The following is a 23,727-nucleotide window of genomic DNA, read 5'->3' as shown; positions in this document are numbered from 1 at the left end:
ACGCCCAAACTTTCAGGAGACATTCCTCACTCACAAAGAAAGAAAATATGTTATGTAGACATGTGTCCGGAAATACTTACTTTCCATGTTAGAGCACATTTTATTACTTCTCTTCAAATCACATTAATCATGGAATGGAAACAGCAACAGAACGTACCAGCATGACTTCGAACACTTTGTTACGGGAAATGTTCAAAATGTCCTCCGTTAGCAAGGATACACGCATCCACCCTCCGTCGCATGGAATCCATGATGCAGCCCTGGAGAACAGCGTATTGTATCACAGCCATCCACAATACGAGCACGAAGACACTCTACATTTGGTACCGGGCTTGCGTAGACAAGAGCTTTCAAATGCCCCCATAAATGAAAGTCAAGAGGGTTGAGGTCAGGAGAGCGTGGAGGCCACGGAATTGGTCCGCCTCTACCAATCCATCGGTCACCGAATCTGTTGCTGAGAAGCGTACGAACACTTCGACTGAAATGTGCAGGAGCTCCATTGTGCACGAACCACGTGTTGTGTCGTACTTCTAAAGGCACATGTTCTAGCAGCACAGGCAGAGTATCCCGTATGAAATCATGATAACGTGCTCCATTGAGTGTAGGTGGAAGAACATGGGGCCCAATCGAGACATCACCAACAATGCCTGCCCAAACGTTCACAGAAAATCTGTGTTGATGATGTGATTGCACAATTGCGTGTGGATTCTCGTCAGCCCACACATGTTGATTGTGAAAATTTACAATTTGATCACGTTGGAATGAAGCCTCATCCGTAAAGAGAACATTTGCACTGAAATGAGGATTGACACACTGTCGGATGAACCATTCGCAGAAGTGTACCCGTGGAGGCCAATCAGCTGCTGATAGTGCCTGCACACGCTGTACACGGTACGGAAACAACTGGTTCTCCCGTAGCACTCTCCATACAGTGACGTGGTCAACGTTACCTTGTACAGCAGCAACTTCTCTGACGCTGACATTAGGGTTATCGTCAACTGCACGAAGAATTGCCTCGTCCATTGCAGGTGTCCTCGTCGTTCTAGGTCTCCCCCAGTCACGAGTCATAGGCTGGAATGTTCCGTGCTCCCTAAGACGCCGATCAATTGCTTCGAACGTCTTCCTGTCGGGACACCTTCGTTCTGGAAATCTGTCTCGATACAAACATACGGTGCCAGGGCTATTGCCCCGTGCTAATCCATACATCAAATGGGCATCTGCCAACCCCGCATTTGTAAACATTGCACTGACTGCAAAATCACGTTCGTGATGAACACTACCCTGTTGATGCTACGTACTGATGTGCTTGATGCTAGTACTGTAGAGCAATGAGTTGCATGTCAACACAAGCACCGAAGTCAACATTACCTTCCTTCAATAGGGCCAACTGGCAGTGAATCGAGGAAGTACAGTACATACTGACGAAACTAAAATGAGCTCTAACATGTAAATTAAGCATCTTTTCTTTATTTGTGTGTGAGGAATGTTTCCTGAAAGTTTGGCCGTACCTTTTTGTAACACCCTGTAATATTTACAAAAGGAAAAGGGGTGCATGATGCGGAGACGGGCCAGGGGGTGACCCCCCCCCTCCTTCCCCAGTGCAAGAAGGCGCCCCCCCTGCCCCCTCTTTTCACCCTGGTGCAGGAGGGGGCAGGGCCCCTGATGCAAGAAGGGTTGCGGACCCCAATGTGGAATTGGACTGTTGACAAGTGCTGCCCAATCGCTACCTATTTTGTCCGGGTTTGTAGGCAGTCTCACTGTACATCAGATCACACACCTGGACAGTATCGAGCCGGCCCTGGAGCTCTAGGTCGGGCACGTTCTTGTACCAGCCGGCTGACAGGTTCCTCTTGACTGCGAGGACGAGCGAGATGGGCTGCAGCAGCACACATTCTCTGACTATTTTGTCCACGGAGATGTCCAGTGCCACCCTGCACAAGAATACACCGTACCGTAACAAGACAAAACGTACCTTTCTCGTAAGTAAGTAATTCCGTGTTTTTAATTACTTAATTTTTATCCAAAATTTGCATAATGAATCAAAGTTCTTTGTAGCATAACTGGAACTTCTAAAAACAAACAAGGGAAAGACAAAAGTACAATGTCAAATTCTTGAGCTGTGAAATTCACACTAGTAAGACAGAAAACAATAGCAACAACAACGATAATAATACAATGCTATATTAAGTGAATAATCAATTCAATTTCTAAGAGTTAAGTAATTACAATTTGTACGTAACACACACATATTGTCTTACATTTCATGAAGAGAGCCCAAGTGACACTTTATTCTGATGGCAGTACCCTCATAATAGAAGCTGTATACACTGAGCCGGCCATCACGTGATTTAAGTGACAGTAAAAAACTCCCACCATACAATGTTACAGACTCTTACTTTGTTAAAAAAGTAGTGCAGATTCATGGTCATCCTTCCTTTTTACGAAATTACACTTGACCTTGGGAATAATGGCCCAGATTCAAGGTCACCACCACTCCCCTACCCACCGTATATCAATGCAACTAGCCCCAGTGGACCAATAAGATTCATTTCATTCTTGAGCTGTCGACATAGGGACAGGATCAGAGTGTGGCTATTTGTTAATAACGAATTAATGTTATCGGAACTACATTAAGTCATGTCACTTGAGGTCTAGTGAGAGGACGAGGATGTTCGTATTTCTTATCAGTAATAAAAAAATTAAATTTATTATAGTTACATAAGTTTTGTCATTCGAGGTCTAGGGAGACAATCTGAGTTTGGGTATTGGTCAATAAACAATTAAATTTAATATTATTACAAATAACGTTTTCCCCCGCAGCTTTACCTGAGTAGGCATTTGACACCTATATTGAAGCCAGCTCCTTCTCTGCCCCTCTGTGTTCACCTCTTCCTCTCTGTCTCTCCAACTCAACCCTTCCACCTTGTCTCTCCCCTCTTCCCCATTCTTGCCCCCCCCCCCCTCCCCCTCCTCCCTCTGACCATACTTTCCTCCTACGTCCCTCACAGATTTCTTTAAAATCTGTATGCAGTTCAGTTCAATAGAATATCCACTAACTGGATGGATAGCTAAATGTGACCTTAGACGTAACTCCCATCTTATATTTAAGATATTAAAGACAGTGTCTTCTAATTGTAATATTTTAAATTTATTTCCAATTTTCCTGACACTAATCAATAACATGCTAACCTAACTTGGTATTAGTTACCGTATTTACTCGAATCTAAGCTGCAATCGAATCTAAGCAGCACCTGAAAAATGAGACTCTAAATCAAGGAAAAAAAAATTTCCCGAATCTAAGCCGCACCTGAAATTTGAGACTTGAAATTCAAGGGAGAGAAAAGTTTTAGGCCGCACCTCCAAATCGAAACAAAGTTGGTCCATTGTAATATGAGATACAATTTAGGTTGAATGAATGACGATACAGCTACAATAGTTTGGTTCGAGTCGTAAGCTTAGCAGTTAAGCTTTACAAGGTAGCCATTGCTATGCGTCAGGTGCTCCGTCCGTATTGAGACGGGTACCCTTCCTTTTCCACGTGCCGTTCTCTTTGTTTTAGGCTTTTACGTCACTCTAAGCTGAAAATGCATTATTGTACTGTGTCATACATTGTTTGTCACATTCTGATAATGTGTGTTTACGACCTGTCGTTGCTCGCGGCATGGCTTGCTTTTGTGCGCGCCACCGCCGCTTACGATACAAAAAAAAAGAGAGGAATTGTCTCATTAGCGAAACAAAGGCAAGAGACTGCTATTTGTTGTTACTGACACTGCAGCTTTCTTTGATAAGGATCAACAAGAACCAAATAATAGACTGCGTATGATAGAAGATGTTCTGAACGAGAGTTTAGCGAAAATTTTTCTCCATTTGAAAATCAATGCAGACGCCTTTTTAGTACATTACATTCTGCACATAAATTAGAGTCATCTTAGATTTAAAAATCTAGTCAATTGCTGTGCTTCATTTATGACTGTATCAGTATTAGGCATAAGAATAATACAAATATAAACATGACATGATATGTATATTCTTCCGCGTTTGCTGTTGTCTCACTCTAGTTTCGTAGTTTTTAGGCAAACAGGATTTAAATGAAATAGCAGCAAACATGAAAGAATACATGACAAAATGTTTATATTCATATTATTCTTATGGTGAAGAGAATACTGCATGTGATTCACAATTCATAAAAGTTCCTATTAGCAACAGCGTCTTCCCACAGGTAGGAAAAAATTCAGAACGTAGAGTTGGCCATATTGACAAACATCCCAAACAGTCTTGTCAGTCGGATCTCCATAGTACGTTGAAATGCTGCTACATTTGAAGATGAACAACAATACGGAATTTGTGTGTGTGTCTATATAGATATATATATACCAAATGAAAGTGCTGGCAGGTCGACAGACACACAAACAAACACAAACATACACACAAAATTCAAGCTTTCGCAACAAACTGTTGCCTCATCAGGAAAGAAGGAAGGAGAGGGAAAGACGAAAAGATGGATGTGACTTACCAAACGAAAGTGCTGGCACATCGATAGACACACAAACAAACACAAACAAACACAAACATACACACAAAATTCAAGCTCTCACAACACACGTGTATGTGCGGATGGATATGAGTGTGTGTGCGAGTGTATACCTGTCCTTTTTTCCCCCTAAGGTAAGTCTTTCCGCTCCCGGGATTGGAATGACTCCTTACCCTCTCCCCTAAAACCCACATCCTTTCGTCTTTCCCTTTCCTTCCCTCTTTCCTGATGAGGCAACAGTTTGTTGCGAAAGCTTGAATTTTGTGTGTATGTTTGTGTGTCTATCGACGTGCCAGCGCTTTTGTTTGGTAAGTCACATCACCTTTGTTTTAGGTGTGTGTGTGTGTGTATTCGACGGCAGAAGTTAGTTGTGGCGGCACCTTCCAACATTTTTGAGAACTTCCGCTTATTTTGCACTCGATTCTAAGCCCAGGCGGTTTTTTGGATTACAAAACCCGGAAAAAAAGTACGGCTGAGATTCGTGTAAATACAGTACTTGATTTTTATCCAAAATTTGCAAAATGAATCAAAGTTCTTTGTAGCATATCTGGAACTTCTAAAAACAAACAAGGAACAGACAAAAGTACAATGTCAAATTCTTAAGCTATGAAATTCACACCAACAATAAGACAGAAAACAATAGCAACAACAACGATAATAATACAATGCTATATTATGTGAATAATCAATTAAATTTCTAAGAGTTAAGTAATTACAATTTGTATGTAACACACACGTATTGTGTTACATTTCGTGAAGAGAGCCCAAGTGACACTTTATTCAGATGGCAGTGCCCTCATAATAGCAGCTGTATACGCTGAGCCGGCTATCACGTGATTTAAGTGACAGTAAAAGAACTCCCACCATACAATGTTACAGACATCAGTGTTCCTCTTACTTTATTAAAAAAGTAGTGTAGATTCATGGTCAGCCCTCCTTCCTATGAAATTACACTTGACCTTGGGAATAATGGCCCAGATTCAAGGTCACCACCACTCCCCTACCCACCTTATAGCCATGCAACTAGCCCCAGTGGACCAACAAGATTGGTTTCATTCTTGAGCTGTATATATAGGGACAGGATCAGAGTGTGGCTATTTGTTAATAACAAATTAATGTTATTGAAACTACGTTAAGTCAAGTGATCTCTCTCTCTCTCTCTCTCTCTCTCTCTCTCTCTCTCTCTCTAACTGTATCTCCCCCCCCCCCCCCCCCCCCCGCCCCCTCCCCCTTCTGACCATACCTTCTTTTACCTCCCCGACAGATTTGTTTAAAATCTGTATGCAGCTCAGTAGAATATCCATTAACTGGATCGATAGCTAAATGTGACCTTAGACGTAACTCCCATTTTACATTTAAGACGTTGTCTTTTAACTGTATATATTTTAAATTTATTTCCAAGTTTTGCCGACACTAGTCAATAACATACTGATCTAACTTGGTATTAGTTACATCTTACTTAGCATTAGTCTCAGAGATGGCTTGCTCAACTTCATCACTCTAAGCACCTATTGTTGCATTTAATTCTGCTTTTAATGAATTCTTTAACTCATCTACTTCAACCTTTAAAACTGCTTGTAATTCAGAGTATTTGTATCTAGACTGGCATCTGACTGCTTCATTATTCCCTAAATTGTTCACTCCAGTTAGTCAAAAATTCTTTGAAGTGCTCCTCCAGTTTTCTAGTGTGCACTGGCATACAATTACAAAAGCGATAGGTTTAGAAATAATATCTCACCACTAAAAACTGGCAAATTGAGAAAGAGAAGAAAAACTAACTTAGGGACACAAAATCAACTTAAAGCACACCCAATAAACACCATTAAAAAATTTCAATTTGGCTCTAACACAATTCATCAGAAAAAATTTGTTGCGACCATGACACTGATAATGAGCTGGGACACAGTATTAGGTGAAACTGGACTGCTGTGGGCAACTTCCGATGATACCGCTACTTGTTACATCTGTGCAGGGGACCTAATACACGTAGTCATCACCCTTTTCAGCAGTGTTGGCTGCCAGTCTTTTGACTAATGAACTTAATAACTTACTGTGTCACATCTATTGCTGATAACATTGGTTGTTATTTAGCAAAAAAATAATTTCTTCTTAAATGCTTGACTTCTGGTGCATGTATTTATCAGTGTAATTTTTCTTAATGTTTTGTTGTCTACTTGGATGTCAATTGAAACAACAATAACTTCTCAAAAAATCTTCAACTGAAATTTCAATTTCTTCCCAGTTTCTTTTCATTGTTAACATTCTTTATGCATCTGATCAAGTTCCAGTATTAACTGTTCTGAGCCCTGTCACCTCGCTGCTAGAATGTGTTGTTTCAACTCAATATTTTCTGCTTTGAGTCTGTTGGTTGCTCACAGCTTTGATAGGCACCTACGCTATTATTATATCCGGACTGTATGGTGCAAGTCTTTCCTTTGGCAGTCATGAAAAACACTGGAAATAAGATTCTTCAGCATGACATTCATCCCCATAAAATAATTGAGAAGAGATTCTTCAACAATAATACCTATATATATTCTTCTATAATCGTACAATAAATATTTGTGTACAAGACACTCTTAAAACAGGAATTTCACTTATCTTGTCCAGAGCTTAGAAAAGAGTGCAAACGTCAAGGTGACCAATCATTACTAGATGAGAGTGAATATATATTAAAATATATTATTTAATTTGCTTCAGTCACTTTCCCAAATGTCATGTGTGTGTCTCTCTGCCCAGGGCTGAAACACTCCTCTGACCTGGGGCAATGAGCCGTGGACAAAGCACAAATGCGTCCGTGGTTACTTCTACTTTTGAAGTTTATGCAATCATTGCCTCACCTCAACAACACGCTTCATCCCTCGAGATGAAATACATAATAAAAATCCACAACAGTTGCCCTCTCCTTAATATTACACGATTACATCTTCTTGTAGGTCGTGAGCATCATTTGTCGGCAAGGTAGACACGGGATTAAACACGATTCTTCTGAAATGATATGTAACACCGCAATTTCCATACTCTAATGCACTATAAAAGAAGTCTAAATGCATCAAGTTCTTCAAAAGCTTTCAGAACAACCTACATACACAAAGGGTTGAATGGAAGAACAAGAGTAACTGACAAGACATCATGAAAAATGGGATTTATTTTTTGGAGAAGGCGAGGAGGGACAGAGAATTAGTGAAAGTGAATGAAAATGAGAATGAAGAATATCACTCAGAGTGCAAAACACTGAAAAACACCAGGCATATGGCATAACACTATCATATCAACGTGTAATCACTCCAAAATAGTGTGTTGGACAATGAAGATGATCACCATCAAAATTTTTCAGTTTAGCATATAATCATGTAAACTGGAAAACAGCACCATTTTCATGTTATTGAGAAGGGTGGAGAGGACTACACATATTTTTATTTTGGGAGAAATTAAAGGTGGAAAACTCTTAATTTGTATTACATCAAACTACAAATTTTCAAAACTTTCCAGTCTCCTTTCTGGCCACTATATAACCACATTCAACTAGTCAATGTGACTGCTAATGCTGTGAAATAAATGAAAGGCTACAAACCTTGCCACCTTCAGGTCGACAAGTCCCAGGCGGATGTCGTCGATAACGGCAACATGTCCAGATTTATCCTCTGTAGTTATGTTGTGGAATTTGTTCTTGATAGTCAGCTTACCAAAGTCCAGCATAATAGCATCGGCACTCTTCGAATTTGTAGGGACGATTACAATAGGGGCCTGTGAACAGGAAATACATGTCACAAACAGCCTCCATATCAACAGACTGAGCAAAAGAAACCTACCAATGAAATTCTATTGCAATTTTACACTTTTCAAATATATGCCTAAACATGCATTCAATGCCTATAATGCAATACATTTGTAGACAGTCAACATGAATCTGGACAAGGTGAGCAGGGCATTACTCAAAGCTATTTTATCAATATAACAGCAATAGTGTTGTTGTTCTTTGTGAGTATCAACACATTAAAAGAATTTGAGGAGGTCCTCTTTTCACACTGGAGATGTATAACATGTTTCTGAAGTTCACAATTGTTGTATATGGGGATTGTTACCATCATTGAACGTTCACGAATTTCACCTGTATAGTGATCACATCACTGTGTGGTGTGGTTTCATGGCACATTTCACGATTGGTCCATTTTTCTTTGAAGAACTCTGTCCCTGAGGACCTAGGATGTGCAGTGTGAAAGGCATACATTACTGTGACCTGCTATGCCAACATGTGATACCTGTTCTACAGAAGTGTGAGCTCTGGCTCAACTGTTTCAATGCACAATAAAGCTCCACCTCATATTGCTTGTGAAGTCTTATGGACTGGATGTATTTCACTATTTTTAAAGCACCTTCTGTGGTCACTTCTAATGATAGGAATGCTATTGTAAGACCACACAGTGAACATATTGCACTAAACCATCAAGCTTTCGTTGGTTTCCACTTTAAAATGGCTAAAGCCGAAATCTGCAATCATGGATTTTATAAATGCATAATTTTATCACACATAATAAAATACAAAATTTTATCACCAGGAAATTAATAGAGGAGCATAAAAAACAGACCCAACAGGTCAACAGGAATAAAACAAAATACATGGTAATCAACATCTGACAAGGGAAGAACGAATGGGAATGATTACACATACTGAAAAGTGCAAATATCTATGAGGATAAATCAGACAAGGTGATAAACAAGATAAGGAAATTAATTTAGGGATGAATGCTGAAAATGTCACTACTGGAGCATAAAATGGTATTTTATGTGGTTTACAGAACAGACAGGAAACAAAAGAAAAAAGTCTTCAGAACACCTATTAGAAGCATTACGACATATAGGTCACAAGTACGGACAGTTAAATCTCAATTAATGGAAAGACTGATAGCAACTGAGATGAACTACAGGGATATATAGGCAGAAAACGGTCAGAAACTAAATCAACAGTAAGAGAATGAATGCATCTTGTGGACGAAAAACAACTTGTATTGTATGGACTATAAAATGGATATCAGAGGAGAGTGTGCCACGATGGATTACAAAATGAGAACCATCAGAAAGGAAGAAAAGAGGGAGATCATGGCCACACACATATAAGGGATTCAGACATTAATTAGAAGAAAAAATATTGATGAAAATCTACAGACAGGTGGGCACAAGTGGAGAATGAAAATTAAATTTGCTGTGAACCCTGGGTAATCGGAAAATATAACCGTACCATAAAACCAGGAATAATAACAATAATAATAATAATAATAGCAATTTTACAGGTCAAAGGTGACAACAACTTAATTTTAAAAAAATAACAAGTGTAAATAGGTTGCTGAATAAAATATTAGCATACTGTGGTGTTAATGGGATCTACAAAATAGAAAATTGCCTCACAACTTGATATAACAAACCTAGATCCTCGTAACAAGATGATACAGTCACAGGTCTATTACAGTTTTATCGATTATATGAGTTTATCTTTGCCACACCATCATTAACTAATTCCTCCCGATGTCCTAATGATCTACAGGAAGCACAGCAGCAACACTCACCTGGAGGTCTACGTCCAATGAAATGCGGACTGCCTTGGTGTAGGCCTGCTGCACGTTCTGCTTCGCCGCCTCTGCTGCGTCGTGCGCTGCGTCAATAATGCTCTGTTGCGCCTGTTGGAAGCTGCTCAGGAAGTTCTGTGGAAGACACCAGAGTGCGGCGAGTCCCGATAACATTTCCTCAACAGTCCCACGCAAATAGACATTCAATTTATTCTATAAACTACACACATTCTGCGACTATAAGGTGCTTTATGTTTGATTCTGCAGCAATAATACACTTAACCAAATCCAAAGAAGGCAGTTGCTGACAAGTTTGAATATTACTGAACCCCCGTCCCCCCGCCCCCCGCTCTCTCTCTCTCTCTCTCTCTCTCTCTCTCTCTCTCTCTCTCTCTCTCTCTAACTGCAAGTACACACAACTGGTTGTGACATGGCACATAAAATGAAAACATCTTTAAAATAGTTAGTCAAAGAACGTGTACAAATATATCTGTTAGCAAAGTGGTGAGACAGAGAGTGACAATTCATGTAAATTATTAAGTAATATCTAATCAGAAATGTGTACTCATTGTCTAAATAACAGGAAATTTCACAAACAATCCAGGATAAACAGTAACACTAACAATGCAAAGATCTGAAAATTTATCAAAACTGGAACAAAAATATGGTTAAGGTTTTTAATTTGTTCAACTGTTGTGCATTGCTCTAAATCGAATGATAACATTCGAGTGTGGGTTGTGCTGTATAAAGGAATGGTGAGCTCTAATCAGGGCTTTGTGGCAAACAAAAAACCTTCTTGGAGAGATTTGTATATATTATTTATCACACAAATCAGTCCATCTCCTGGCATAACATCTTGTTCCCTTTCTCCACACAATCGGATGAAAGATGTTTATGAAAAAACTTGGTTTAGGTTGTTAGCAAGTAGAGAATTTTCCACAGTGCACACACTGGTTTGATCAATGTACAGAACTGCAGTGAGAGGCGCAAGCACGGATCATCATCAGGGTAGGACACCGATTCAGGAAGGGGCACTGCCTATGATGACAACACCCAGACAGAGCTGAAAGAAGTCTAAGAGAAATGTCATTCTCTTCTGTTCCGAGATTCACTTCAGAGATGTTGTTCTGATTAATAAGGAATCTGGGTACGCAATGTTGTAATTGTTACATAGGAGCACCAAAATACAGAAAAGTTCTTTAAGGGGGGTAGGACGTGAAACAGGCCGACTTTGAGCAGGAGAGGCACCACAGGGCATTTTAATTTACACTGTCTATACTTTTGCAAATAAATTCATAAAACTTTGTCAGCATGACCAGGAAGGATTCAGGATTCACACTAATAACAGAGGAAGTTCAAAAACATAACAAAACATTTTTTTTACTTGTGAAATTTCATCATTTTTTCACTTGGTATTGGCTGCATTTGTTGCTGTAGGTACACTTTTCTTCGTAAGTAAGAGAGATTCTTCAATGAATTTTGCACAGCATACAAACCATACTTACAGGTGTATGAAACTCTAGAATTTCCCTAATCTGTTAAAAACTGTGGTAAAAATTGAGATAATTAACTATAAAATTCGAGTTTTCTCTAAAAACGAAGCTTAAAACGTAACAGCCCATTCATTTTTCCATAGATTAAATAAATTCTAGAGTTTCATACACCTGTAAATATGGTTTTTAAGCTGTGCAAAATTCATCGAAGAATCTCTCTTACTTATGAAAAGTGTACCTATAGCAAAAAATGCCGCCAACAGTAATTGAAAAAAAAAATCATGAAATTTCACATTTAAAAAATATCATTTTTTCGTGTTCTTGAACTTCCACTGCTATGAGAGTGAATCCTGAATCCTTCCTGGTCATGGTCATGCTGACAAAGTTTTATGAATTTATTTGTAAAAGTATAGACAGTGCAAATTAAAATGTCCTGTGGTGCCTCTCCTTCTCGAAGTCGGCCCGTTTGACGTCCTACCCCCCTTAAAAAGCAGTTGCACGATTTCATTGTGAGTTGGCATAGATGAGTCACACAGCAGAAGGATTGGCATGACAAAGGAGGTCCACTGCTTCAAGAAACTATGAGAAGGTGACTGTAAGAAGGTAATAAAGGTAGAAATTATGTCGAAAAGCAATAAAGACTTCAATCTCAATCATGAACGATTCACAATTTACAGCACAGATAAATGGTTAGAAGATCCTCTTTGGATTGAATTTTTAAGGAAATAGTACCTGGACTGCTTTGTTCAGTAGCACATTCACACAAAGAAATAATGGAAATAATCAGAGTGCTGTCTCATTCACACAGGCCTCAGGAAGCTCTCCAATTTCAATTGTATGTATCCTACGCGAATGTGTTACACGATAAATGTCTTCAAAGACACAGATATTACCGTAATGAGACGAGCCGGTTGGCGCAATACTTACCAGCATCGTGGTGACAAACCAGTTGAGGAAGACGACTTTGACACAGGCCATCGACACTCTCACAGACATATCCACTTTGTCCAAAGTATCGACAGCTTCGTCCAGGTCAAAGATCACCACACGTGCAGACAGTGCTTCTTCTCCAACTACAGACAGTATCTGCAAAGCAGTAAGGCAATACACAATTACTTGCAGTGCCAGACCCAGAAAATCTTGACATAACCTGTTCCGAAAACCTACTGTCTTGCCATTTTTAATACATAAATTTTGAAAGTAATAGTGCTTGTGAAAACAGTGATACCAGATTCAACATGTGAGCTGCACTGGTCAAAAACAAGGATAATCTCAAAAGCCTGCAAGAATGGCCACAAAACAACATTATATGGAAACGTACACTTTATGCTGGAGTGAAACTTGCCAAGGCCTTTACTGCAAGTTTCAAAGTCCTTACTGGCACCAAATTAAAAGAAGTAGAAAAGCTTTTACAAGATTTCATGAGGAAGTAAACAAGGACTGTTTGGGGGCAACTGGAAAGAGCTATAATTCCAACAGCTTAGTGTTCTTTTTTGGAAGGTGGGGGAGAGAATTGTATTTATTAGTTTGCATGAATGTTTTCTCCTCCAAAATGGTCCCAACAGATATATACACTTATTCCAGTGGATTTTCCAATGCCTGAAACACTTGTGGGACTTCATCAATGGGATAGCTTTTAGATGTCTCAGGAATGCTTTTCTATTCTCATCTATGCTAGTAGAAAGATAGTCCTTCACAGTTTTCCTTTAGTCCTGGGAACAGAAAAGAGAGACAGGGTGAACATGGACACTGAAAATCACTACAGTATTGTAGTATTGTATTAGGACAAAATTTACAAACAAGCAATGAAGTTTGAGCAGGTGAACTATTGTTGTGTAAGAGACACAAACTGTTTCACCACAAATTCGAGAAAGTTTCAGGTTCCTTCACACAAATGGCATTATACTTACACAGAATACTCCTTACCAATCCTTTGACCTAGTGGCAACAAATCATGGTGCACTATGCCATTAAAATCTATGAAGACTGAACATTAAGCTGTTCTGTATTGAAAATGTCAGCTTACGAGCCTAATTCTCTTCATTTGCAGGAGGTGTTACTGTTTTGTTTCAATATGAAAAAAACAGCAGCTAAGTCTCATCGAATGTTCTCAAGTATAAGGCTCCAAGATCATACTCTGCATTTGGCGGGACCAGCTCAGCACTGTGTACTATGAGGTGTTAGAACCAAGTGATGCTCGTTATCGAACACAATTAATACGTTTGGCCACAATACAGCGAGAGGCGCGATAAAGTGATTTTGCAGCACGACAATGCTCCACCCCACGTAGCAAAAAAGGTCAAAACGTACTTGGAAACGTTAAAATGGGAATTCCTATCCCACCCGCCATATTCTCCAGACATTGCTCCCTCTGACTATACCTGTTTAGATCAACGGCGCATGGCCTGGTTGACCAACACTTCCGATCTCATGAAGAAGTCACAAATTGGATCGATTCGTGGATTGCTTCTAAAGATGAACAATTTTTTTGACGCGGGACTCGTACACTGCCCAAAAGATGGGAGGAAGTAAAGGCCAGCGATGGAAAATACTTTGAATAATACATGTGTAACCAATTTGTTTCATTAAAGCCTCAAATGTTGGGGAAAAAATGGCGGAAGTAAAGTTGTACGCCTTGTACTTTTGTCGGAAGTATTCTGCACGAGCTCCATGCTGTGCTGAATGTTAAAGCTGTAATTGCTATCATGACAAGCTAAGTAATTGGAGGTGGCAAAGAATCTGTTAAAGAAATTCATTCTTTTAAAGAAACCCAAGCAATTGAAATAAATAATCGACTAACAGCATTGCAAGAAGCTGGGGAGGAAAATAGTATCGAGAAGGCTTAGGAAAGAATGGATTGTAGTAACAGATGCAGCAGAAAAAACATTGGGCAGGAAAAAGAAAACGAAGAAACAGCAATGGTTCAACAAAAATGTGTCTGAGAGCAGTGGAAAAGAGGAAAGAAGCAAGGACATTGTGGCAGCATAATAAGGAGAGTGAGGACAGGAGAGAGACCTTCAAGGTGGTTAGAAGACAAACAGCATGAGTTCTACGAACAGAGAAAGGGAAATAGCTAACTGGAGACCTAGAATCTATAGAAGTGGAAAGCAGGAATGGAAACTCAAAGAAGTTGTTTCACTATATGAAGTAAAGTAAGAGGGTTTATCAAATTGAAAACCTATTCATAAAAGATAAAAATGAAAATATGCTAACACAGCAGGAAGGTATCCTAGAAAGATGGAAAGAGTATTTCTCAGAAATGTTAAATTTCACTGATCCGAACATAACCTTCAATTACCCAGTGTCAGAGTGACAGGATTAATAATGACGAACATAGAATCACAGAAAAGGAAGTGATCCACACCATTAAAAAGCTGCAAAACAACAAGGCAGGTGAGGGCCAGATATTAGCAGAGATGTTAAAAGAGGGTGGAAGGAAACTGCACAAAGAAATTTATAACCTTATCACAATGATACAGAAAATTAAAACACTGCCTGAAGATCGGAAAATTGCAGTAATTTGTTCCATACACAAGAAAGGAAACAGAATGGAATGTGGAAATTACAGAGGAATCAGTTTGCTGAACATAACATACAAAATCCTGTCAACGATCATTATGGAAAAACTTTAACCTTACGCAGAAAACATTATTCAAGATTACCAGACTGGATTTCAAACGAACTGTTCCACAACTGATAATTTGTTTACTATACAACAGATCTTTGAGAAATACTGGGAATTTAACAAAAATATTCACTGTCTCTTCACTGACTTATAGCGAGCCTATGACAGCATCCACAGAAGTAGCCTCTACAACATATTACGAGAATTTAGTATACCCAGTAAAATCATTAGGATGATATAACTGTGCACGATGGCTCCCAGGCAGCACTGAAGTTTTGAGGGTCCGTATCCCCCACCTTTCCAATTAAAACAGGCTTACAACAAGGAGATGCTCTTTCATGTGTCATCTTCATCCTTGTATTAGAGAAAGTGATTTGGGAGAGATGATATAAGTGTTGCTGAGTGAAACTGAAGAAGAACTGAAAGACATGTACAGATCTCTCAGGCACAGTGCAAGCAAAATGGGGCTTCGATTAACCAAGAGAAAACGAAATATATGGAAATAGGTCGAGTCATAAACCCAAATCCTCACTTTGAAATTGACCAACAGTCTAAATTCAGAAAAGTTCTTCAGTTTAAATACCTCAGATCACGTTTCAACAGTAAAAACATCATAACAATGGATATAAATGAAAGAATAGCCTCAGGGTCAAGATGTCTGTACTCACTAAGCAACCAACTCAAAAGTAAAGCTTTGTCAATCACCAGAAAGATGAAGATATACAACACTATCATCTCCCCCATGGTTCAGAAAGCTGGATACTTACAAAGAATGAAAGAGAAAAACTGAATGTTTTTGAAAGAAAAGAAATGAAAAAATTTGGGGAGAATGGTGTATGGAGAATTTGAAAGGACAATGAGATGTATCAGTTAATGAAGCAACCCACTATCATCCAGAAATTAAAAAGTAGGAGACTGCAATTGGCTGGACATGGGGCTAGAATGGAAAACAACAGAATCACCAAGAAAGTATTTGAAGGAACTCTCCATGCAACAAGACCTTGTACAAGGTGGAAATAACAATAATATACATACTAATGTACTCTTGTTTTTTGCCTTTGGAACTTGGGGTACATTAAAAAACAAGATGTACCTAGTTGCTTAACAACTGATCACATTTTGTAATTAAAAGTTTAATAAAAGCTTTCCTATAAATCAGAGTTGTTGAGTATTGGTTTTGGCAGAAGCGAAATTTTTCTACAGACAGAAGAAGAATTATAAACAAGTCGAGGATTCACAGACTTCTCGGAGCTGAAGACCAGCAACGAGGTAATTTATAAATTAACTGAACATATGGAGTATGCCTTTTGGTCACCTTCTCCGTTGTTTTAAACTAGTGATACATATGAGCCAGAGACATTGTTTGGAGGAAAAGAGTATGCATAAATTGAATCTTTGGCTATGCGGCCGATTCACATATGAATGCCAATATATCATTATTCGCTGCAATGAGTAACAACTTTTCAAGTTTACAAGAGAAAGCAAAGAACTCCACGATTAGTCCAAGTTGATACCACTATCTCTGTTACTTAAATTTTTCACCGAATGAAATTAGGTGCTTCTTTCACCACGAGTTCCAAAAAGATGAAGTTGACACTAGAATTTCGACATTTTTGTACCACACAGTGTGACTGGTGCTAATGTAGTGCTCTCCAACAGGTTGCTCATCGAGTTGTTAGCATTGGGTGTTGCTACAGTGTTCTGTGAATTTCTTTCATGGACTGAAATTACGAAAGGCTGATTTATGAAAGGCTACACTCACAAGGAATCTTTAAACGCTAGCCTCGTGGAACATCAAGTCATTTTTGACAAACCCAAAAATGCTACTACCTTTGGTGTAGGGTGAAAAATAACTAACTTTGTGCTTGCTGAGGATTTGACCTATTTTTGATGACATGTTTCCTGTGTATGCTAGGAAAGCCATGGATTTAAATTTCTCTCTACCTCCTTTCTCATTCCCTACTTCCACCTTAGGTTTTATTCATAGCATGCTACATGCATGTTGTGGAGAATACCCATTGGCTTCAAAAACTCTTTGAAGTGTACAAGTTCCATCCATAGACTGTTCTGCTTAGCAATGCTACATGCTCTTTGAACCAAATTTCTGAGGGTACTTATAACCTGAGAACACTGGAATTTGCATGTCAATATAAGTAGTGAAGGCAGCAGAGGATAAAGTAGGTAAAAAGACGAGGGCTACTAGAAATCCTTGGGTAACAGAAGAAATATTGAACTTAATTGATGAAAGAAGAAAATATAAAAATGCAGTAAATGAAGCTGGCAAAAAGGAATACAAATGTCTCAAAAATGAGATCTACACGAGGTGCAAAATGGCTAAGCAGGTATGGCTAGTGGACAAATGTAAGGATGTAGAGGCTTATCTCACTAGAGGTGAGATAGATACTGCCTACAGGAAAATTAAAGAGACCTTTGGAGAAAAGAGAACCACTTATATGAATATCAAGAGCTCAGATGGAAACCCAGTAATAAGCAAAGAAGGGAAAGCAGAAAGGTGGAAGGAGTATATAGAGGGTCTATACGAGGGCGATGTACTTGAGGGCAATATTATGGAAATGGAAGAGGATGTAGATGAAGATGAAATGGGAGATATGATACTGCGTGAAGAGTTTGACAGAGCCCCGGGAGTAGACAACATTCCATTAGAACTACTGACAGCCTTGGGAGAGCCAGTCCTGACAAACTCTACCATCTGGTGAGCAAAATGTATGAGACAGGCGAAATACCCTCAGACTTCAAGAAGAATATAATAATTCCAATACCGAAGAAAGCAGGTGTTGACACATGTGAAAATTACCGAACTATCAGTTTAATAAGTCACAGTTGCAAAATACTAACACGAATTCCTTACAGACGAATGGAAAAACTGGTAGAAGCCGACCTCGGGGAGGATCAGTTTTGATTCTGTAGAAATGTTGGTACATGTGAGGCGATACTGACACTACGACTTATCTTAGAAGCTAGATTAAGCAAAGGCAAACCTAGGTTCCTAGCATTTGTAGACTTAGAGAAAGCTTTTGACAATGTTGACTGGAATACTCTCTTTCAAATTCTAAAGGTGGCAGGGGTAAAATACAGGGAGCGAAATGCTACTTACAATTTGTACAGAAACCAGATGGCAGTTATAAGAGTCGAGGGACATGAAAGGGAAGCAGTGGTTGGGAAGGGAGTAAGACAGGGTTGTAGCCTCTCCCCAATGTTGTTCAATCTGTATATTGAGCAAGCAGTAAAGGAAACAAAAGAAAAATTCGGAGTAGGTATTAAAATTCATGGAGAAGAAATAAAAACTTTGAGGTTCGCCGATAACATTTTAATTCTGTCAGAGACAGCAAAGGACTTGGAAGAGCAGTTGAATGGAATGGACAGTGTCTTGAAAGGAGGATATAAGATGAACACCAACAAAAGCAAAACAAGGATAATAGAATGTAGTCAAATTAAGTCGGGTGACGCTGAGGGAATTAGATTAGGGAATGAGACGCGTAAAGGAGTTTTGCTATTTGGGGAGCAAAATAACTGATGATGGTCCAAGTAGAGAGGACATAAAATGTAGACTGGAAATGGCAAGGAAATCATTTCTGAAGAAGAGAAATTTGTTAACATCGAGTATAGATTTAAGTGTGAGGAAGTCATTTCTGAAAGTATTTATATGGAGTGTAGCCATGTATGGAAGTGAAACATGGACGATGAATAGTTTGGACAAGAAGAGAATAGAAGCTTTCGAAATGTGGTGCAACAGAAGAATGCTGAAGATTAGATGGGTAGATCATATAACTAATGAGGAGGTATTGAATAGGATTGGGGAGAAGAGAAGTTTGTGGCAAGACTTGACAAGAAGAAGGGACCGGTCGGTAGGACATGTTCTGAGGCATCAAGGGATCACAAATTTAGCATTGGAGGGCAGCGTGGAGGGTAAAAATCGTAGAGGGAGACCAAGAGATGAATACACTAAGCAGATTCAGAAGGATGTAGGCTGCAGTAGGCACTGGGAGATGAAGCTTGCACAGGATAGGGTAGCACGGAGAGCTGCATCATACCAGTCTCAGGACTGAAGACAACAACAACGTAAGTCCGTACGAGTCGGCTTCCCATAAACTGCCAGTCCCGATGTGCCATCATCCTTGTGACACATCAAAACATACAAAAATGGGAGGCATCCCCCTATGCGGTACGAAAATGTCAAAATTCTAATGTCAACTTCATCTTTTAGGACTCTTTTGGTGAAAGATGCTGTTGAAATTCATTTCGCATAGAATTTAATTCACAGAGGAAGTAGTTTCAACCTGACAAATCAAGAAATCTTATACTTTCTTTAATAAAATTACAAAGATGTCACTTCAGTCCAGCTAATAATTATATGTCAAGATCCCTGCATGGGTCAACTGCATTAACTATAGGTTAAATTTACACATACTCTTTGCTGCTAAACAATGTCTTGGGGTACTTGTGTATCTGTGATTTAAAATGATGGAAGAAGTTCTGTAGCTTCAGGCTGTTGGCCCACTCTGAAGATGGCTGGAAAGCATATGGCCAAAATATTAGAAAAAGGAGAAGAAGAAGAAGAAGAAAAATAGTTCATGCAGCTACACTCTCAAAATTTAATGAATCAGTCACTGCACCGCAAAAACGTGAAGACACACATGTTTGGTTCTCTGTCTTGCCCTGCCTTTGATTTTGTATGATTAATCAGTGGTCAGGATGGAGTAGGTGGTAGTCGGTGGGTGCACAATGCAGTTTTAAAGTGGGAATGACAGCAGTGATAGGAATATCAGAGTAAGTACAACTGTCCTCGAGTATTACATGGTTTTAAATTTCAACTCTTTATGATAATTACTGGCTAAACAAAGAACTCCCTTGCAATTTTCTTGTGTTATATAACAGAGGGAAACATTCCACGTGGGAAAAATATATCTAAAAACAAAGAAGATGTGACTCACCAAACGAAGCGCTGGCAGGTCGATAGACACACAAACTAACACAAACAAACACACAAAATACTAGCTTTCGCAACCAGCAGTTGCTTCGTCAGGAAAGAGGGAAGGAGAGGGAAAGACGAAAGGATATGGGTTTTAAGGGAGAGGGTAAGGAGTCATTCCAATCCCGGGAGTGGAAAGACTTACCTTAGGGGGAAAAAAGGACGGATATACACTCGCACACACACACATATCCATCCACACATATACCGTGTGTGTGTGTGTGTGTGTGTGTGTGTGTGTGTGTGTGTGTGTGTGTGTGTGTGTGTGCGCGCGTGCGTGCGAGTGTATACCCGTCCTTTTTTCCCCCTAAGGTAAGTCTTTCCGCTCCCGGGATTGGAATGACTCCTTACCCTCTCCCTTAAAACCCACATCCTTTCGTCTTTCCCTCTCCTTCCCTCTTTCCTGACGAAGCAACCGTTGGTTGCGAAAGCTAGAATTTTGTGTCTATTGACCTGCCAGCGCTTTCATTTGGTAAGTCACATCATCTTTGTTTTTAGATATATTTTTCCCACGTGGAATGCTTCCCTCTATTATTATTATTTTTTTTTTTTTTTCCTGCAACATACCTGGCTGTGGGATGACTCCGGATTGGGGTCGTTGACAGTTATGTTGCGAAGGTGGGCAATTATCTCCTTGTAAGACTTCTTGACGGCCATCGTCGCATCGACACCTAGCAGTGCGGCGGAGGCGAGAGGTCTCGCTCTGCACGTAACGCGAACTTCCAGGTTGTGCATGCTGGCCGTCACCTTGAAGTCTATGGTCTCGATAACATGTGTGGTCCTCCGAGAACGCTTGGCTGTAATTTGAAGAATAATTATTTACTGAATAAATATGTACTTCTACAAGTTAGCTCTTGCACCTGAAGTTGTGGAGTGATAAAATGAGTTCCCGTGTACGGGAAGCAAACTGGTCAGTAAAAATTGAGCTCTGTACAGCTAGTACAATGTTCATGAATTGTGTTTAATGGAGATTATGCAATATGTACAAATACACACATCATGGCCAAAGAAGCAATACTGTGGAACTGACTGTCAAGTTGCTGTGTAGCTGCAAATGAACACACAGATGCAATACATTTTTACTTCTTGTTATATACCTCTCTGGGTTGATGAGCAATTCTCAATTTGAGGCTTCATTTAATGGACATGGACATCATTTCCATCATTTCGTATGATGATGATCTCACTGAGAAAGAATTTGTCGCTCACTTGAAAGTAGCGTATGGAGTAGAGATTTGTTTTTGAGAATGACTGACAGGTTCAAGTCCCTACACCAATCATCAGTTACACAGTATTTCATTCTTTTCCAGTTATGTGGAATTTACACCTTTTTTACATCATTTAACTTAAGCAACTTCATTTCATTGACAAAAATTTGCATATGTGGTACTCTTTCAGCTACGTTTTCATTGCAAAGAATTAAAAATTCATCATTCTTAGAGAAACAGCAGTTGCGCTGAGTCAAGCATGCCAGCTGATCTAGAAAATCAGGAGATCGGTCGCACAGTATTGTATCTTCACATCTGAAATGTTTCTTACTCTAAGTGTTATACACACCTTCATTCATTCATTTCATCACTGTATTCTGGATGTGGCCAAACTCAAGAAACACATTTGCAAAGAGACCCAGCTACTAAAGAGGGTGACTTTTCATTTAAAAACTTCCAAAGCGACATAAGTTATGCTGAGAGAAGTACTTCAATATAAGGCAGACAGGGCCACAAATATTGGGAAATACCACAAAAGCAGATGACAAATGTTGAACATGTGATATCAGCAGATGACTTACCTTGCCGCACGTGCAGCCGTGGATTATCCAAACCAAAGTCAAGTATTGACATTGGTGTGGGTCCAGGTCAACGTGCGCGACTTCAGCACGTGGAGCTAAGGATTCGAGTCTCGCATCTGGCAGGCGGTACTTTTTTCATTGCATTAGAAGAATGTGTTTATGTTGTTATTTATAGGTCTTGCAGTCTCCACTGGTTAATTGTAAAGTACAATACAACGAAAAACTGCCATACTGCATCACAAGTCAATAAGTATAAGCTTCCAACTACATCATTGCCAGTAAATGAGCTACATTTTCTTTAGTAAATATTGTATATAAACCAAGAAAGAAGGGACAAAAGGAAAGAAACGTGACATAACACATTTTACTCAGTTACAGTAAGGAAAACAATTTTGTAACTTCTACATTTACAACAGATCGCACTGACAAAAGGTGTTCAAAATTTGCATAGTTTGCTTAAATCCAAGTGTTACCTCACTTAATCATCTCCTCATACCCAAGCCCAACCGCTGCACATGGGGTGAAGTACATCATCTGGTGGTAATACACGTTCAACATTTGTTATCCATTTGCTGGATATTTCCTGACGTTTGCGATCCTCTGTGTCTTATATTAAATTACTTGTCCAAATATCATCTACACCAGAATGAGATTTTCACTCTGCAGCGGAGTGTGCACTGATATGAAACTTCCTGGCATATTAAAACTGTGTGCCAGACTGAGACTCTAACTTGGGACCTTCTCATTCTGGAAACATCCCCTAGGCTGTGACTAAGCCATGTCTCCGCAATATCCTTTCTTTCAGGAGTGCTAGTTCTGCAAGGTTCGCAGGAGAGCTTCTGTTAAGTTTGGAAGGTAGGAGGCGAGGTACTGGCAGAAGTAAAGCTGTGAGGACGGGGCGTGAGTCGTGCTTGGGTAGCTCAGATGGTAGACCACTTGCCCACGAAAGGCAAAGGTCCCGAGTTCGGGTCTCGGTCCGGCACACAGCTTAAATCTGCCAAGAAGTTTCATCATCTATTTCATTTGAGGGTTTTTTAAACATTAATGAGAATCACCCTGTAGAACATACCCATACGCTAAATTAATTATTAACCAACATCTGTGTTAATCAGCATTTTCCATTCATTAACACATTTATTCCCATGTACAACAAATCATTGTAAATTAACATCTCACCCAGCAGCACATTCATTTCAGTACTTCACCTGAAAAGGTGTAGGCTTTGCACTTTGAAATTTTTTCCATTATAGTTAAAAATATATAAAGACACCTCAGTTCAATGTCAGTGACCTCATTAATTATTCTTCCTTGCAACTCTTCCAAATTAAGTGGCAGTAACAACAGCTCATATTTAATGGTTAAAGAAACTAGATGGAACAGTTCATTTGGCATTAGATGCAGGAACCTTACATCCGATAATTGAAACTGAAAAGTATATTATTAACTAGATTTTCAGGGGCGAGATATATTAGTTCAATAGACCTGATGGTAGGCTAGTGGCAGGTCCTGTCGGCAAAAGAGTCTTGAAAATATACAGTATTTTTATTAGCAGGAAGGTGTTTCCTGTTTAAGCCTTTCCTTCTCAGGTTAAGCCTTTCCTTCTCAGGTTAAGCCTTTCCTCCTCAGGTTAAGCCTTTCCTCCTCAGGTTAAGCCTTTCCTTCTCAGGTTAAGCCTTTCCTTCTCAGGTTAAGCCTTTCCTTCTCAGGTTAAGCCTTTCCTTCTCAGGTTAAGCCT

The 23,727-nt window shown here is 39.4% G+C and overlaps 1 protein-coding gene across 1 annotated transcript in view; it reads right to left on the bottom strand.

Annotated features, from left to right (window-relative positions):
• Nucleotides 1-23,727, bottom strand: part of LOC126428046 (intermembrane lipid transfer protein Vps13) — a 487,343-nt gene that overhangs the window by 330,937 nt on the left and 132,679 nt on the right. The window contains exons 20-24 of the mRNA XM_050089923.1: nt 20,771-21,000; nt 12,516-12,674; nt 10,096-10,230; nt 8,106-8,278; nt 1,778-1,931 (exon numbers count right to left, since the gene is read on the bottom strand). Of these exons, the coding sequence (XP_049945880.1) occupies nt 1,778-1,931; nt 8,106-8,278; nt 10,096-10,230; nt 12,516-12,674; nt 20,771-21,000 (851 nt within the window). The remainder of the gene's footprint in view (nt 1-1,777; nt 1,932-8,105; nt 8,279-10,095; nt 10,231-12,515; nt 12,675-20,770; nt 21,001-23,727) is intronic.

Source organism: Schistocerca serialis, chromosome 12, assembly GCF_023864345.2.
Source record: "Schistocerca serialis cubense isolate TAMUIC-IGC-003099 chromosome 12, iqSchSeri2.2, whole genome shotgun sequence".
NCBI classification, from domain to species: Eukaryota; Metazoa; Arthropoda; class Insecta; order Orthoptera; family Acrididae; genus Schistocerca; species Schistocerca serialis.
The sequence above is the reverse complement of the archived record's forward strand: the minus strand, read 5'-3'. Positions and strand labels throughout refer to the sequence as shown.